The sequence below is a fragment of the Trematomus bernacchii genome, unplaced genomic scaffold, assembly GCF_902827165.1.
Source record: "Trematomus bernacchii unplaced genomic scaffold, fTreBer1.1, whole genome shotgun sequence".
Classification (NCBI taxonomy): domain Eukaryota; kingdom Metazoa; phylum Chordata; class Actinopteri; order Perciformes; family Nototheniidae; genus Trematomus; species Trematomus bernacchii.
In genome coordinates this window covers 8,317,322-8,334,663 of record NW_022988097.1, presented here as the reverse complement: position 1 = coordinate 8,334,663, position 17,342 = coordinate 8,317,322, and the positions used below count along the sequence as shown (strand labels likewise).

The window sequence follows — 17,342 nt, the reverse complement described above, 5'->3', positions numbered from 1 at the left end:
TCAAATATAATGCTAAATGTGGCAACAGTTATGCTGTATGTAATAAACATTCTGTCAGAATATGCTGGCAATAATTGTTTTTAGAATATGAATCCGTTCATTTACATACCTGCGAAATAGATAATTTGAGTAAAGAATTTGTATTTCTGACTTTCTGTTTTAAGGCATATAGTTTACAAATATATTAAATAGGAGGGGCCATTACCACTAAGCGTGAGATCCATTCTGACTGAATATAGATCTAAAACATTTAGGAAAATAAGACCCCTATATTTTTCAATATAAGGTAAACCAACTGCACTTGAGCAACCTTTAAAATGTCATCCCACAATGCTGATCCACTGAAAAGGAGGGGGCTGATTGTGTGGATAAAACTGTGCAAAAATACCTATGACATTGCAGTGTGAATGAATCCAAAATGTGAAAGGATTGTATTACAATCTGAGCAAGCAGCTTGGGTGCACTACGGAGAAACTGCCGTTGCAGCAGGATATCCTGTTAAGCAATCCTCTTATTGTCTTCTTATTGCACATCCTTCTTCTTTAAAACTGATGCAAAGTGCCATTTTGTCATTTCTCGTGCCCATTACCACTCTGGGTAGAGCCAGGTCTGCGATGCCAGTGTTAGAGCCTTGGCAGCCAGATGCATATCAATCTGACTCTTGAGCAATATAACTGTAGTAAATGTCTTTGTTGCCCCACCTACAAGATTTAGGTACTCAGGTAGCAGCCTGACAAGTTCAAGCAAAGAGCACTGGAAGAAAAGAACACTGTGTGATTAGTATTAGGTGTAAAACCTAGGAATGCAAGTAGCAAATTGCATTCATACTTCTACTTTGTGGTTAATGGTAGCTTGAATTTAGACATTAGCAACAGCTTGTTTGTTAGCACAATAGAGGAAGTAAGACTCGCCCTATAGGCTACATTTATTTTTCCAGGAAGCATTTAAAGGATTTTCCTCTTTACATTTACAGCTTTTTATGTATTACTTTAACCTGAGACTGTGAAGGTTTCTTTTATTTTACATCAAATCTACCATAGGTAAAAACAGTATAACAGTATGACCATCGTTTTTAAAAGTGTTATTTATTATTCTTTCTGTGTCTTTGTATGCACCACATATACCAAAGCCAATTCCTTGTAAGTGTAAACCTACTTGGAAATAAAACTGATTCTGATTCTCTTCAGGATCCAGACCTCTTTTCCCGAGCCTGTTTTTTCAGGCCTCAGGCTCGAAAATGACATTCCCAGAACAAATGACCATAACTTCACTTCTAAAAGGGGTAAATTAATCATCTTTTTTCTCAAAGCAATGATAAACCTGTGAGTTGGATGTAGAAAAGTCAGAATCAATATAGATTTTTTTTATTTTAAAGTAAATTCAGATTGAACATAGTAAAAAAATGTCAATTATAGAGTCCGTCCAAAAAAAAACATTACTTGTAGTGAAAACCACCCTTGAATGATGGGATAGTAGACTAAAAGCTTTAGGAATCCAAACTATAACATATAATAAGTACCCTGTATCAAGATTGATGCAAAAACAAGTGACATTTGACCTTTTTAGAGAGATTTAGATGATTGACACCTCTTTTTAACCGTTAGAGCCAATAGAATCGAGGGGAAGTTCCTAAAATCCATCTAAACATTACCCATTGGTGAATGAGTGATGCGTAGCCAGAATGCCCAAAACCGGAAGCTGTCATACACTCTCGTAGCAGCTAATATGAAATCTCCGTTATTGACATAAATATGAAGATGGATTATCAGTAATCATGTCAAAGTGACACAGACACATTGGATTAACCTATGAATTAACCTTCAGCAGCGTTTTTATCGTTTTAATGCCATTGAACACAACTTTTGATCAGAACAACAGCATAGGTAAGAATTTCTCCTGTGTTTGCTCCGTAATGCTACGTGGTGTGATGTCTGTTTTTGCTTCCCATGTCGCGAGTTCTGATCACTCAGTGATGATACTTATATGTCTGGAATCTGTGGAATCTCAGCTTGCTAATCGATATCTTGTTTGTGCAGATAAGTAATAAGGGTATTTTGCCTTGAGTTCTGTGCTAATTGCGTTAGCATTTTTTCGCTCAGGGCTAATTCAGAGCCTTTGTTATTACCCTTTTATTTCGTTTAGCTAAACATGGTTAATATTGTCTGAAAGCTGAGTTTCTTCCCGTAAAGTGAGTATGACACATTCATAGTTTATTAAATGTTAAGAAGCCCTCAGACGCTGTTTCTTGCAAGATGTTGCGTTTTGCCCCCGCCTGTGGGGCCGTGGGTTTTTATTCCCGCTTTAAAGTGGACCTATCATGCTATATTTAAATGATATATTGTAGGGCCATACCTATATAAGGTATATTTATACGTTTCTGTTTTCAAAATACTAAACAGATCATGCATTTTAGCCATGCCTCATTTCGCTCTATGTGCTGTTTGCTGTCTACGGGTCTGATTCTGCTGACCACGCCCCCCTGCAGGAGAGGTGAGCCGTGCTCTGATCAGCTGCTGGGCTGTCAGAAGAGGGGGAGAGAAAGAGATCTCCGTCCTCCGTGTTTTATTATATAGAGTCGTTATTCATTTGTTTTAAAGCTCAATAAATAACAAAGAAGACCTTTGACCGGCACTTTTCTAATTTTGTCCGGAAGATTTAAACTTTAACGGACATCTTGACCGGCGAAAGTAACTGAAACTGAAACTCTGCCGTACGGTCCCCTCGTTCCTTGGAAGAGGCGGAGAGGTGGGTGTTTGTCATCTGCTGGTGGACTAACCGGAGAGAATTACAGTGCTTGCCTCGACGGGGAGGGATTGCATTGAATTAAAGCAGCGGGAGCAAACGCTTGCCTCGGGGAGGAAGAAAAAAAGCCACAGCGGAGAATAAACAGAAGGGTAACCATGGTAACTATGGGCGGGAAGTCTTCTTCGCTGCTTTTGTGGCAGACTACAGCGCCACTTACAGGCCTGGCATATGTACTACAGCGTCTCCAGCGCTTTCGAGCGGCAATGGCCGGCCGTGGCCCAACCCCACATTCCCCTGATAGGTGGAGAGTTGGCCCAATAGCCGTAGCGCCACTTCTGTGACGACATAGAAGTGTTCAAATCTGGATCAGTCTGTATCAGATCCGTTGCAGCCCCTTTTTTAGAGATTTGGGTATGGAGGAAAATAGAGAGGGTTGTGTTTTCTGACACTTGGTGAGTTCCCTGGAACACCGGGGACACATATTCATGTATAAAAGACGTACAAAAGTGCATTTTGCATGATAGGTCCCCTTTAAGTTATAATGGGTCTGACTTAGAAAAAGCATATTTAGGATAAAACATAGGCAATATAAGGTCCATACTGTATCTCATTGTAGTCTTTATGGGCAGATGCTCGGTATCCAAGGGCAAGAGCACAAGATCAAGTCTTTAAGTGTATTTCAAACAACAACAAAATGTTCATGTAATCAGAATCAGCATACCTTTATTAGTCCCACAGAGGGGACATTTCCATTGTTTCAGCAGAAAAGAGCCAAATACAGCTTAATGTTACCTAAGCATGCATAAAAAGATAACAAAATAAATTATAATAAAAAAGTTACACATTTTACAAAAATACACATCCTGTAACAGTTCTGAGGATTTAGCAGCCAGGTGACAAGAGGTGTTATAGTCTGTGTTGTTGTGTGTGTGTGTGTGCGTGTGCGTGTGCGTGTGCATGTGCGTGTGTGTGTGGGGGGGGGTCTACTAGGGGCCGTGGTGGTTATATAGTCTGACCGCTGCAGGAAGGAAGGACCTGCGATATCTCTCCGTGAGACAGTGGGGGTGCAGCAGCCTGTCACTGAAGGAGCTGCACAGTGCGGACAGAGTGTCCTGGAGGGGGTGGGACACATTGTCCAGCAGGGAGGACCCTTGTAACTCTCTGATACCACCAATGAATGCACTGACTTGCTTGTAGAGCCACGCTACACAAAGCAGATAGCAACACCTATGGAAACTTAAAGGTAGGGTAGGTAAGAATGGAGAAACCAGCTCGAGTGCGCTAGAATTTGAAAGTACGCAGCCGAAAAAAATCTGCCCCTTCCTTCAGACTTCCTTACAGAGCCCCTCCTCCAACACACACAAACGCGCACATGACCAATGAGATAAGTTTGTGCACAGATGGAAGGCTGACAGGCAGGTAGGCCATCCAGTTATTTTAGCCGGGCCGGCTAAAATGATTGGTCGTGCTTTTTACAGTATTACAGCTTCCACAGATGACATTTTTTATGGATTTTTTGTCAAAGCACTTAAGATATTCATTGCTATCGAGATGTTAAGAGCATTCCATGGAATATAACAAAAAGTGTATCTCGAGCCGGTTTCTCAAACTTACCTACCCCACCTTTAAGCATAGACATTTAAAAAAAGGACAGCTACTGTATCGACATTTTAAAATTGTATTTAAAGAAAAAGCCCTAACAAAACAGCAGGGCTCTATTTCAGTATTAACTAAAGAAAAAAAGACAGCAACAGCTGACATCAAATATTTGCTGAGCCTAAAGATAATCATACATAAATAACATAGTGAAAATAAATATATTGCAATGCTCAAAACAGCATTCAACCATCTCTAATCCTTGGATATTACATGTCACTGCATGCATGCATGCACAAAGCACCCGTAGCGGCGGTAGCGCGGAGATCATCATATCATTCTGTCTTGTATTACAACATTTAAAAAACTAAAAAACGGCTCGTTGGCGGGCGTGAGCCGGCTCCCGTCGTTCACTTACAACCTGGTTCGTTCGCGACAGCTCTTCTTTTTTTTTGCTAATCTTCTCTGGTACCAATTTTATTATATGTGCTATCGAAATAACACAGCTCAGTGTGTTGACATGATTTTGGGATAGGCTATGTGGTACATGTGGAGATGAGATGTGCAGTGGCAGAAACTGTGGAAAACAGGTGTAATAAGTGTGGAGTAATGATTGAAGCTTGGTGAGCTTTTTGACTCCACCTTTAACCGATTGGATTTTTGTTTTGTTCAAAGCCTACTCTACTTGAGGCAGCAACTTTTTCTTTAAAATAACTAATATAAAGGATCAGCCACCGTGTCAGATAAGTCGAGGGAAGGCCAGGAAACCCACTAACCTTAACGCTATGCCACACCTTTCATTCAAATTCGATAACTACGATATTTAGGGTGCAATGACTAAACTGCTTTTCCAACATGGCGGTGGTGTAGCTGAATAAAGAGCAGGACACGTGTCACAGAGAGCACGGCTGGAAGACAAGAAGAAGAAAGAAACTGTGAACTGTGTTTCGTCCATAGACTGTATATATAAGGTGCCGTGAAATCTGGTAATAACCATAGACTGTATATATATAGGTAATAACTAACAACGTCATTGACAAGTTTCTCTTGGCTGATTGGTTGAAGATTGCTTTGGTCTGGCTTTACCCTTCACTGATTGGTTGAAGACACTTTGAACTCATTGGCCAAGGAAATCAGAAGGAGGGGCTCATTATCATATTAAAAACCGCGCGAAAATACGGGGAGGTCCGTATGTTCGCGCGTAGTTTCGCGCGAATATACGGACCTCCCCGTATATTCGCGCGAAACTATGTATGCGTATTATGCATAGACTGTATATATAAATGGACGTAGGGTCTGTGACGTCACCCATAGGATTCTGCAGAGTTGCCGAGAAGCCCTTAGTAGGCGGAGTCGGCCACTAACGGCTCGACAGTGACGTCAGAGTTCCACTCCCGCCTGCTCCAAATAAGGGCAAAGAGGCGGAGCCGAGGCGGGACCTGCTGCCTCCGAGCTGGAAGTAACAGAGCTAGCTCAAGCTAAGAAGCTAAGCTAACATGCTCCCCATCTGCACACTGCCGTCACATTTTACGTTTCTAAGGTAAGCGGACATGAAACTATTCAGCAAAACTATAAATAATAATCTAAGTTATTGAGTTTTTAGCATAATACTTCAGAATCTTAAAATCCCTTAACGTTTGTATGCAATGTGCTAAATGCAACACTGGAATCAAGCAAATTAATATGTTTGCATGACATTAGTTATTTATATTTTGCTATCACTTAATTATACGTTTAATACATTTAAGTCAAGCTAAGGTACAGTACATGTGATGGTAGCTAGTTAGTGCTCTTACCTGTGAGGCCTCCTCCAAACAGCATTATAACCAGACTGTATCATTAAAACTATAAGTACCAGTTCTAGATCCTTGACTTTAGACAAACAATTCAAAAGACAAAATGTATTTAAAGACCCATCTTTATTTGAATGTGCCTCTTAACCTGAGATATTAGTTATACAGTAATAGTATTGACAATCTAAAAAAACTGAGCAACTCAACGGTCAACTTTATATTTCTTATTGTCTAAAGCATTTATTATTTTCATTTTTCATATTCAGTGTGGAGTGTGGACGGATTGAGACAGCGTGGTGTCCAGAGAGCTGCAGAGACTTCAGGGAGAAACCTCCGTGTGATGGACGTCCTGTCTGTTGGTTTGGCCGGAGAGGACTGAGGGTCTTTCCTCTGCGAGGAGGACCAGGCCTGATGGAAGAGCCCATGCTGGGCATAGCTGATACCAACTGCACAGGCCTTGTCTGTCACTTTATTTGACTAAATGTGTTTACTTATACATTTAATAGGTTTACACCTTCTGTCCATATGTGCTTTTTTATTTAAAACATGTTTGATTAACTTTTGGTTCACATTTCAATAAATTGAATTTGTATTTGCACTTCTTTTGTCCATTATTCTTACTGAAAATGTTAGATTACACATTCACATCTGACTGAAGATTGGCCCCATTTATTTGTGACGTTGCAAACTCTGCGGTACAAGGTACATGTGATGTGAAGCTCATAAAGTGAGGCAAACAGAATTCAGAATCAGCTGATGGAGTGTAGATGTGGAAATAGGTGCATTCGATCAGCTGACTGTGTTTTCACAATAAAAGTAGTTTCTTAGTGAATGTCCTGTACTGGTCTTAACATCTCATAACATCAGCTTTTAATGTTCTTCTTGACCCTCAGAGAAGGAGAAAATGTTGAGTCGTGTCTTTCAGGCATGTCCTTTCCTAACAAAAATTACAGGAAACATAAAACATATTATTATTGTGTTATTTATGAAAGCGGTGTGTTTGTGTGTTTAGGGGCTGTAGATATAATTATTTTATATGTTTTGTATGTTTTTTTTTATTTCAACAGTGAGCTACAAAGACAATCAGATTATGAATGAACAGTATGAAATGCATCAACATTGAAATATATTTTATTATCAAAATAATATTGAACTGTTATCAAAACGTGGTGCAACTGTAGAAGCTTGCTCTGTTGTTGCACTGAAAGAATCACTTTTACCACGTTTTTTACAGACAATATTGAGAGATAAATAGCAGTTCTCACTATGTGTTAAATAGCTTTGCCTTCAATACATTAAATTAGAAAGCTGACAGTCATATTGCTTGTTAACATCTAAATGTAACCCTTTGCATGGAAAAAACCCTCAACTTAACTGATGTGTAGGTGATCTAGTATTTAGTATTGTTTAATGGAATGTATATCAGTGTATTAAAGTCAATACTTCATTTACTTAAACCAATATCTTTCTTGATTCTTTGTACAGTATGAAAAAAGAGTCTTTGTACCTGTGCTGAAGTTCACTGCTGTGAGGAGTCCAGTTCTGTCTCTCACTCTCTGGTCCAGCCTGTCTGCATCACCTGGACACTTTAAACAAACAGATATATATATGTAAAGTACCATGTGTACAAACAATATAACTTATTATCTTCTGTTGAACATGTTGGATTGTGTATTGGCCGAGTCAGGGTCCTTTTTATTTTACTGTAACTTTGGAAGTTGTGTTACCAATGCTTACTATTTATTTGATACCAATTTGGTAATGCAATTAATAAAAACAACAAGGTTTGGGTTCGTTCTTCAGATGACTGTGACGTTAACGTGTAAGCTCAATAATGAACTCCAGCTCAACCAACCATATTATAATATCTAAGTAATCATCTTGAAATATGAGTCATGACATTAATAATTGTAATATACACACATCTTATTGTGAGGTTGATTTCACATACACTACTTTGACATTAGCTTGTCTACATACTCGAGCATAGCCAATTTAAATTAACCTTAGCGATGCATAAAGTTCCTACCTACATAATAAAATATCTCTCTAAGTTACAAGGATGACCTTATTGTATCAACCTCAAACAGAAGCCGTTTGTTCTACAGTATTATCCCACTTAACACTTGTCTATTTCGTTTTAACCTTTATATATACAGTCTATGGTTTTAACTTGCAGGCTACGATTAGCATCGTTAGCACCGATGTAGCTACCACTCGCTTACACGCTAACACATTCATTACGTAGCCGATTAAAATCATAAACACATAAATAAAGTACTCGAATTTCACTTACCGCAAAACGGCATTCATGCACCGTCTGTTTTAACCGCAGAGCGAGTCACAATAGTCCGATATATAAGCATGAAGAACAAACAAACACGGCCGGGGTCAAGTTGTGTTCCCTGGATGAACTGAGCAGGCAGAGTCCCTGTAGCTTCACGGAGATGGAGCAGCTAGCAGAGAGACAAGAAGCTAACAGCAGCAGTCACTTGACAGAGCTGTCACTCAATGTGACCACGCCCTACTTTATGCAAAAACTTTTAGACCTAATATAAATAAAAGGGTCATGTTAGAAAACAATTCACTCACAGATTCATAATCATGAAGGTGGAATCTAACTATATCTATAATAATATTTATTGGATCCATGGGTAGAAACATGTTTTTTTAGGCTGTGAAATTGGGCATTTTAACATGGGGGTCTATGGAAATTGCTCCTTTCTGCAGTCAGCGCCTATCGGCCAATATATGAACTGCAGTTTGTGGCACTTCCGTATTGGCGTCCCGGTGTTACCGTTTAACTGGTGACGCGGGGGAACTCGTGACGTTCTATAAAATACATATACACATTTCGATCGCTTCTTCTGTCGTTTACATTAATCTTTTGGTATATTTGGCTGGATAGGAACACTTTGATGCACATTCAGTACCAGTGTGTGAGGTTGTGTTTGCGATGCCGATATCCGGACGCGTACAGCGAGGACTACAAAATGACACATGAGGTGACTGGGGATGTGTGTGTTCAAAACATTGCACGCTTGAATAACTCATTTAAACCAGTTATTTTTGCCAGACTTATTACTGAATATCGTTCTTAATGTGATACCAAGTCCATCTGAGACCTGTGTACACCTTCAGACAGCCTCCAAGTGAAGCACACGTTGTTTACTCACAGTTTGAAAGCAGCGTGGAGAAGTCTTCAGCTGAGCTGTGATCCGCCCAGTTTAACTTGTGATACGACTTCTGTTCTGTGGCTATCAACCAGCAATCATGTTTAATATTAAAGACTACACACATGTCTCCCTTATCAAAACGGTATTCTGCACTTTGCAGCACTTATCCAGATAAGATGTGACTGTTTACTTGGTTAACTTTCGTTATGCATCGATACAGCGACACAAACCGAATGACGAGGATACTCACATACGTTGAGAACTACAAACACATATATTCATAATTTTTACTCTGCTGTGAACATGTTTTCGTTTCTATCTTAACGTTTATGCTTTTATCTTTGTGTTATTTTGTCTTATATGTTGTATCTATTTCTGTGTAACTTTGTAATATTAATATGAATTCCTTGTTATTGTTGTCTTTCCATCTGTCGGTGATGATTATACTACATAACGAAACACATGGCCTGATTAGCATATTTTATATTTATATATAACTTAATGTGTGCACTGGAATACATTTATATGTAAAATGACCACTTATCACAACATAATGTGGGCTCGCAGGCTGATAAACTAGGATATCTGATCTCGGTGGGTCTTAATGAGACTTGATACAGACCTCAGTCAGCAAGCTATACTATTTAAAAGCAAATGCCTACTATAATATGTATATTATATGGCTTAAGTGTACATAAATTCGCTCGCATTATAAATGATGGTTAGCTTGCATTTTTCTGAATCTTTTAACAATGTTAATGTGTAAAAAATTAAAAATGTAGCTGTGATGAACGAATATGTCGTAATGATTTGTGGCTCACTCACAACGCGCAGGATTAGAGTGATTTTACCTGATGGGACTCAGGTTTGAGTCCAGCATGAACGTTTTAGTTATTTTCATGTCGATGGACACTGAATTATATGTTTGAATAGAGGATTCATAATATTGTTTGCGGAGACCAAAATGAATGACCAAGCAGCATTTTACAGTCTAAATATCCCTGCACATGCAGCAATGACATTTCTGCTGCTATCTTTGCAAAACGAGTAAACAGTCACATCTTATCTGGATAAGTGCTGCAAAGTGCAGAATACCGTTTTGATAAGGGATACATGTGTGCAGTGGCGTTTTTATATGTACAAAAGTGGTGGGGCACAAAAAACGTAGATGTCTATATATAAGCTTCTGCAGTGACGTGCAGTGAGGTTCATGGCTGGTGAGGCACTGGCACTGACTCTTCAGGTTTACAAATATTATATTTTGACCTAAACCAAAATATAATATTATTTTCAAAAGCTTTTTTTGTCTGATGCTTCGATTAATTTTAAACAGACAGTTCAACAAAAGGATACCCAAAAAATGTAATTTTATCATTTAAATATTGAATTGTTCTCTCTTAGTAAGATCCCATTTTCAATCAAATTGCGGTCTTACCTTGACTTGAAGATGAAGTCCATTTGCCTATCCTTCTGGACAAAAATGTCTATAACTTTTTTGTAAAAGTCCTCCTTATGTTCTTGTAGTTTCAAAAGTCTATCATAAATCTAATCCATAGATTTATGATAAAAAAATTATAAAAGTAGGGTAGACATGTGGATGTTATCCGGCTGATCAAAACGTGCATTTATCTAACAGATACGTTTCCCACAGATCTTATTTCCAGCTATTTTCTAAAATCCTCTGGAGAAATCTCATTGCTTTTTTGTCGAGGGAAGCCATGCGCAGCTTACTTCCTGGTTTTAGGACGCGTCACTGCAGCTCTCTCGTCTCCTCTTCACACACCACACTTTTCGCGGCACACGTACTTACAGCCAATCAGCTCTGAATGATTTGAGATGACGTATGGTGGGGATGGTAGCTCCATGCCCCTCTGGTCATTATTTTTTTGCCACACACATTTCATTACAAAATACTCTGAGCATGCGCAGTGTAGTTTTTACAGTCACCGTTGACTTCACAGCGAGAGGGAGGGGCATAATCAGGTTTTGTCCCACATGGCTCTAAACAGCTCAATAGGCACACACTGTGACTGTAGACACACTAATTAGAAGAACACAGACTAAAACAGCAATGTACAGACGAATCAGATGATTAAACATGATCTTAAAATATATTTTATATATTTTTTTATTTATTTTTTTGCATTTTTGTAATCATTATTTGTAATACTTTCTGCTGACACTAGGTGGGGCTGTGCCCCACCTGCCCCTAATGACCAGTCGCCACATGATGTGTGTAGTCTTTAATATTAAACATGATTGCTGGTTGATAGCCACAGAACAGAAGTCGTGTCACAAGTTAAACTGGGCGGATCACAGCTCCACAGCTGAAGACTTCTCCACGCTGCTTTCAAACTGTGAGTAAACAACGTGTGCTTCACTTGGAGGCTGTCTGAAGGTGTACACGGGTCTCAGATGGACTTGGTATCACATTAAGAACGATATTCAGTAATAAGTCTGGCAAAAATAACTGGTTTAAATGATTTATTCAAACGTGCAATGGTTTGAACAGACATCCCCAGTCACCTCATTGTCATTTTGTAGTCCTCGCTGTACGCGTCCGGATATCGGCATCGCAAACACAACCTCACACACTGGTACTGAATGTGCATCAAAGTGTTCCTATCCAGCCAAATATACCAAAAGATTAATGTAAACGACAGAAGAAGCGATCGAAATGTGTATATGTATTTTATAGAACGTCACGAGTTCCCCCGCGTCACCAGTTAAACGGTAACACCGGCTCTTCCCCAGAGTTTGCCGCTTGGTATTGTGGCACATTGGGCTTTTCCATACCAGTCTTCTCTGCCGACCATGACTTCTCAGCAACAGGTTGTCCGCCGCCAGCCGCAGCCCTCCATCATGTCCCAGAGAGTGCAGTTCACGCTCAAGCTCTTCATGCTGGAAACTGCCCGAAGTAAACTTGAACAAGAACTGTCCAACTTCATCAAAAAGGTAATGTTAACACACCGGTTCATTGAAAACGTTCAATTAATGTTGCTAACTTAGCTAGCTCACAGGCCACATGGACAACACACTGCTGACTAGTCGAGAACGGGTCCATGCTAATTAGGCACACTTAGCTATAATAATTAGCATTAGTTGGCAGGAACTGCTGAATTTTATACAAACAAAGCACAGTTTAAATATGTGTCAAATAGTCACCAGAGCTACAACTTGTGCACATTATTAATATCGGTTAACACGTTTCACGACTATCTTGATTGATACATCGGAGTCATCAATGTTTCTCAGAGCCTAATGGGTCTTGTAAACTATTACATTATCAATTAATGTATGTTACCTAAATTGATGAAGTAATAAGCACAACAGTAAGTGTTTCTTGTATATTTGATAAACAAAAACAAATGTTCCTGCTTGAATTTAAAGCTGCATTGAATAATCCAGACCCGCCTTAAACCTTGAAGTTAAAGCAGTTTTTTGTGTTCCAACTGTCTTCTGTGCCATGTAAAATACTTAATTGATCTCAAAGGCCTTTACCTGTTTAAGAAAGGCTAAGACAAAATAATTATTTCACTTGTTTCATTTTGTTTCATTTTTCCTCTAGGCCTATGAAGAAGTTCAAGGTTTCTTTAATACATCTTTTCCCACTAGTGTCTTCAGTGATCTCACAAAGGCTTTAGATACAAAATATGAAGTCATTGACAAGCTTTCAGCTTCATTAAAATCTCTCACAGTTGGTAAGTAAAGAAATAATCATACAATTTAAGATGCTTATGTGACATTACATATTTTCACGTGTACAACTTTAGGATTTAGGAAAAGATGTTCAGAGCTAAAAAAATAAAATTCTCACTTTCTCCTTTTCTTATCTTTACAGAGCCACAAGTGTGTGGCCAGCTTATCTCCAAGCCTGCAGCAGTCCAACAGGATGACATCAAACACGGCATCAACAGAGCGACTACGACCTCATCGTCTCACTTAGAGGCTGAAGAAAAAGAACATGCTGTTGTTTTAGATGAGAAACGCCCAACAGATGCTGTGAGTCTTCCACCTGCGTCCGAGAGACCCGAGATCAACCCAGAGAGGCCACCAATACTACTGCCTCCCCTACAAGCTTCATTCCCAGGGATCAGTAACACTAATCCAATGAAAATAACTCCGCTAATGAGCTGGGGATGTAAAGATGATTTCCAGGTGAAACAGCAAAAACAAACATCATCTCAGCTGCTTCACTTCCTCAGAGAAAAAGTTAAAAACATTGGAGTACTGGAGATCACTGTCATGGAGTGGAGTAACAGTACCTTGAGTTCGCCAGAGCGGCCTGCCATCAAAACACAAAGCTACCAATTCAGACAAGTTGTGACAGATGATCTGACCAACCCACTAGAGCCGAAAACGTTATTTGCAGACATGGAAAACCAAGCCCCAGTCTTCAGAGTGAAAAGAGTGGAAACGAGTGGTTCTCTGACCTACACTTGTGTGATTGCAACAAAGACTGAATTGTGGGATATTGGAGACATCTTCACTGAGGTGCGACGGGGAGACTTGAAAGCCATCCCCTTCGAAAATAAAGACTGCCCAAATATTACACCTCAGGTGGAGCACAACTGCCTAAACGCCCAGAGGGAAAACCAAAGTCTTCAGAGCACTGATCCCAAACATGCAAGCCATTTTGATGGTGTAAAAACTCCAGCAATGAAGTGCATCACCATTCCTCAGTTCCAGACCTGCAGGTTTGAAGAGATGGAGGTAGTGGTGTCTCACATTGTCAGCCCAGGCAACTTCTACGTACACCACGCAGACTCCATCATGAAGTGGCAAACCCTTGTCCCAGAGTGAGTCGTTCAGAATGAATTCTAATCTCATGTCTGCTTTTTTTTTAAGCCTCACTGATTCACTAATCACATTACCAGAACTTATATAGCCACTTATCCTTTAATTCATTTTTGCTTTCTTTGTAGATTTTTTTTTTTCTTCCATTTTTAATAATCCACATGTGTCTGGTTGCCATTATTTTTTGCTCATTTGCAGCAGCTGGAAAGCCAGTAGATCATATGCCGCGCAGAACTGCATTCCAGACATTGGAACCCAAGTAATAGGTTGGTTCCCTAAGCAAGAACAATGGTGCAGGACTCGGGTGACAAAGATATGTGGAGTAAGTGAAGGTGGGTCCAGTTTTGTGTATTGGAACATTCATAGATGTTTGCCAAAGCATACCTCTAGATGGTAGCAGTGTCACTTTTTTATTTGAGTTGCCATAATTTCTGCCTTTTGGTTTTCCTTTATTTATTCCACTGATGGTGGAGGGAGAGAGACATCCATCAAGGTGGAGGTGAAGAGGCTGGACCAGGGTGATACAGCCTGCCTGTCGCTGTCGGACATCAAGGAGCTGACCCCGGAAATGGCCGTCCTACCACTTCAGGCTGTACAGGTCTCACTAGCAAATGTAAGTGCTTCCCTGTTTTGTATGGTTAGGCCTCATAATCTTTTTCACATGTATCTAGAGAACCTGACGAACACGCTAAGATATTCTGCAGCAGGCGTGCAGATCATCCCTCCTAGGATTTGCATTCACGGAAAAGGCAAATATATTGTGTTCCTCTGTGAGAAAGTACGCTTGGTTACAGTTTTGGCGTTTGTCCACATGATTAGTCACAGCCTTATCTATTGGGATGTGATAAAGGAAATGAATTATCTCAGTTCATGGGGTTTTTTGTTTGTTTCCTCCCCCCTAGGTGACGCCTGTGAATGGGAGTGTTTGGTCTGAGGAGGCGGTGGGCTGGTTCAGGAATATGGTGGACAACAGGACGCTCTATGCCAGGCTTTACCCACAGGGACCCAAAGTTACAGTCGAGCTATTCTTGGAAAAAGGAAAGCTCAGAGCTATGAGGTACTCCAGTATGAAACAGCCAGTTGATTTTGAATTGTTCATTTAAAAAAGCTGATAAAGTCAAAATGTAATGACTTATTTACAAGTGTTTTCATTTGTTTAAATTGTATTGCTATCATTGTACAAATTGTGGGTTTTGTTGATAAGTATTACAGTGAGTGAATATATGTTGACTTTATTAAGGTTACAGAGTACAATTTCAAGCTTGCTAACGGCACAATATCCTAACGGTACAATGGTATTATTATTATTATTTCAGGAGGGGTGCATCACTGTCTTTGAGACTGGCCCAGAACGGACATGCCATCCATAGCAAACTCATGAAAAGAAGTGAGTATAGCTCCAGTTTGGAAGTTGTTTACCCAAAATTGTGCATCAACAGCAGGTGGCAGTATTGCCTCTGTATGAACAGAGCAGTGCTGATTTTTTACAAATCTTGTGTTTTGTTTTTTAGGCAAATATCAAGATAAAGTGAAGAAACAGGACTCCGAGTGGAAGAAATACGTAATCTCGCGCTAAACTCGTAATAGTAAGCCTTGATACAGAAAGCATGTCAAATACAAATGGCAGACAGGCCATGAAGCACTCAAAGCTAAACACCGAGACATTTTTAGTGATTCTTAAATGAGGAATAAATCATCAGGGTCGTTTGAACACACAGAGGACTTTCAGGTTATACATTGACAAACTGCTGTGGCAGTACAAGGATATTTCATTAAATAAATAAAGTAAATATATATTTTGATTTAAAACCGGCATGTGTTTACATTAAGTAGAATGTATCAGCTTTTGTATCTTTTTATGTTGTATTTGGAATTGAAACATTTTCAATATTTTGATTACCTATTTGACATATTTATCAGTTGTTGAGAGCAAAGTCACATACATTTAAACAGCAAAGGAGGAGAATCACAGAGAAATGGTTTCAAACAGAACCCATGATCGGCCCCACAAATCTTGATTGGAGCCCCCTTAGTCAAAGGTACGTCTAGTGAAAGTTAGGCTAATGTTACTTATAACATCATGGGGTCTTAAGAAATGTATTTTTTTTTATTTCGCACAAAATATAACTTCTTTGAAGCACTGATAGAAATAATTGAAACACATTTTTTAAATCAGGTTGTGCTTGTAAACTGTATGGTGACATGGATACCTAAATGTGGTGCTCTTTGTTTTATTAGAACAATCCCCCCCATGTACTTTAAAAGCAGCCAAGTCCTTATCCCAGTCACTACACGTGCTAGTTCAGTTTAACCTGTTTTGCATTAAGTGATACTTGATTTGTCTCTGTGCCACATGCAGAAGGTTTTGTTATTTAATGCCCAATTCCTTTCGTAATAACTGTTGTTGAAGCCATGTTACCCTGGTTAATATTGAGTTCTTATATAATGGCACATTTACTATTTTGAATTTCCAGTGTATATAGTTCTGCTTTCATAATAAAACTACAAATCTACTAGTTTGGTCTGTCTTTGTGTTGTAGAGTACTGTAGCTTCTACGAAGGAATAATAATTAGGTTAGTTCATTCAAAGAATTAGCTGCCCCCCCTAAGCCTCCCACTCCATATGTCAGACGTGACGCAGAAATGCTCGTTGCACAGTGAATCGCTGTAGGTCATCTGATGGTACATGACAAATGGCCACATTGTGTTTTCACTTGCTACTGTAAATAATCTTTCCTACTGTTATAGGGGGGTGTTTGACAGGAACGAAATGTACAATCTCAGCTCATAATAATCAAAGGTTTGAGCTGCAGTTCTGTAGCTCATTGGTTAGGACATTAGTGTTTTATAGCATATACTGTACAGTCAATGCAATAAACAACTATAATCAAAACTTCTGGATATGTGTCCTAGAGTGTGATTCTATAGGTTCCCACAAAGGGTTATCAAAACAAATCAATATAATAAAATGTTATTTAAAATGAGTTAAGGCCAAGATAATTAGTTCCCGGGCAAAATGTCAGTAAGAAAAGCACATGGCACAACTATTTAATTTAATAACAAATAACATAATTTACAGTATTGCAGCATGTACAGTTGTACAAATCAAGAAAGAAAATGGACCTGTATGATACATCAACAATAACAAAAAACATACAAATAAATGCATAAAAAACTAAACGAGAATAAAAGCAATATTCAATATTAGAAGCCATTGAATAGATATCTTTATTTG

The 17,342-nt window shown here is 39.2% G+C and overlaps 1 protein-coding gene across 1 annotated transcript; it reads left to right on the top strand.

Annotated features, from left to right (window-relative positions):
- Positions 1 to 11,564: 11,564 nt before the first annotated feature.
- On the top strand, positions 11,565 to 16,620 carry LOC117475044. Its single transcript, XM_034121106.1, has 9 exons — positions 11,565 to 11,667; positions 12,065 to 12,265; positions 12,879 to 13,011; positions 13,152 to 14,109; positions 14,306 to 14,439; positions 14,572 to 14,720; positions 15,010 to 15,164; positions 15,424 to 15,494; positions 15,619 to 16,620. The coding sequence occupies exons 2-9, from the start codon at positions 12,125 to 12,127 to the stop codon at positions 15,681 to 15,683; spliced, it is 1,806 nt and encodes a 601-aa protein (XP_033976997.1). The 5' UTR covers positions 11,565 to 11,667; positions 12,065 to 12,124; the 3' UTR covers positions 15,684 to 16,620.
- Positions 16,621 to 17,342: the final 722 nt, after the last annotated feature.

What these genes read in the sequence shown, in the direction of transcription:
- LOC117475044 (XM_034121106.1), top strand. Translation starts at nt 12,125, where the DNA reads ATGACTTCTCAGCAACAGGTTGTCCGCCGCCAGCCGCAGCCCTCCATC. An exon ending in TGTCCAACTTCATCAAAAAG is followed by an intron (nt 12,266 to 12,878) that starts GTAATGTTAACA and finishes TTTTTCCTCTAG; the next exon opens with GCCTATGAAGAAGTTCAAGG. An exon ending in TGGCAAACCCTTGTCCCAGA is followed by an intron (nt 14,110 to 14,305) that starts GTGAGTCGTTCA and finishes GCTCATTTGCAG; the next exon opens with CAGCTGGAAAGCCAGTAGAT.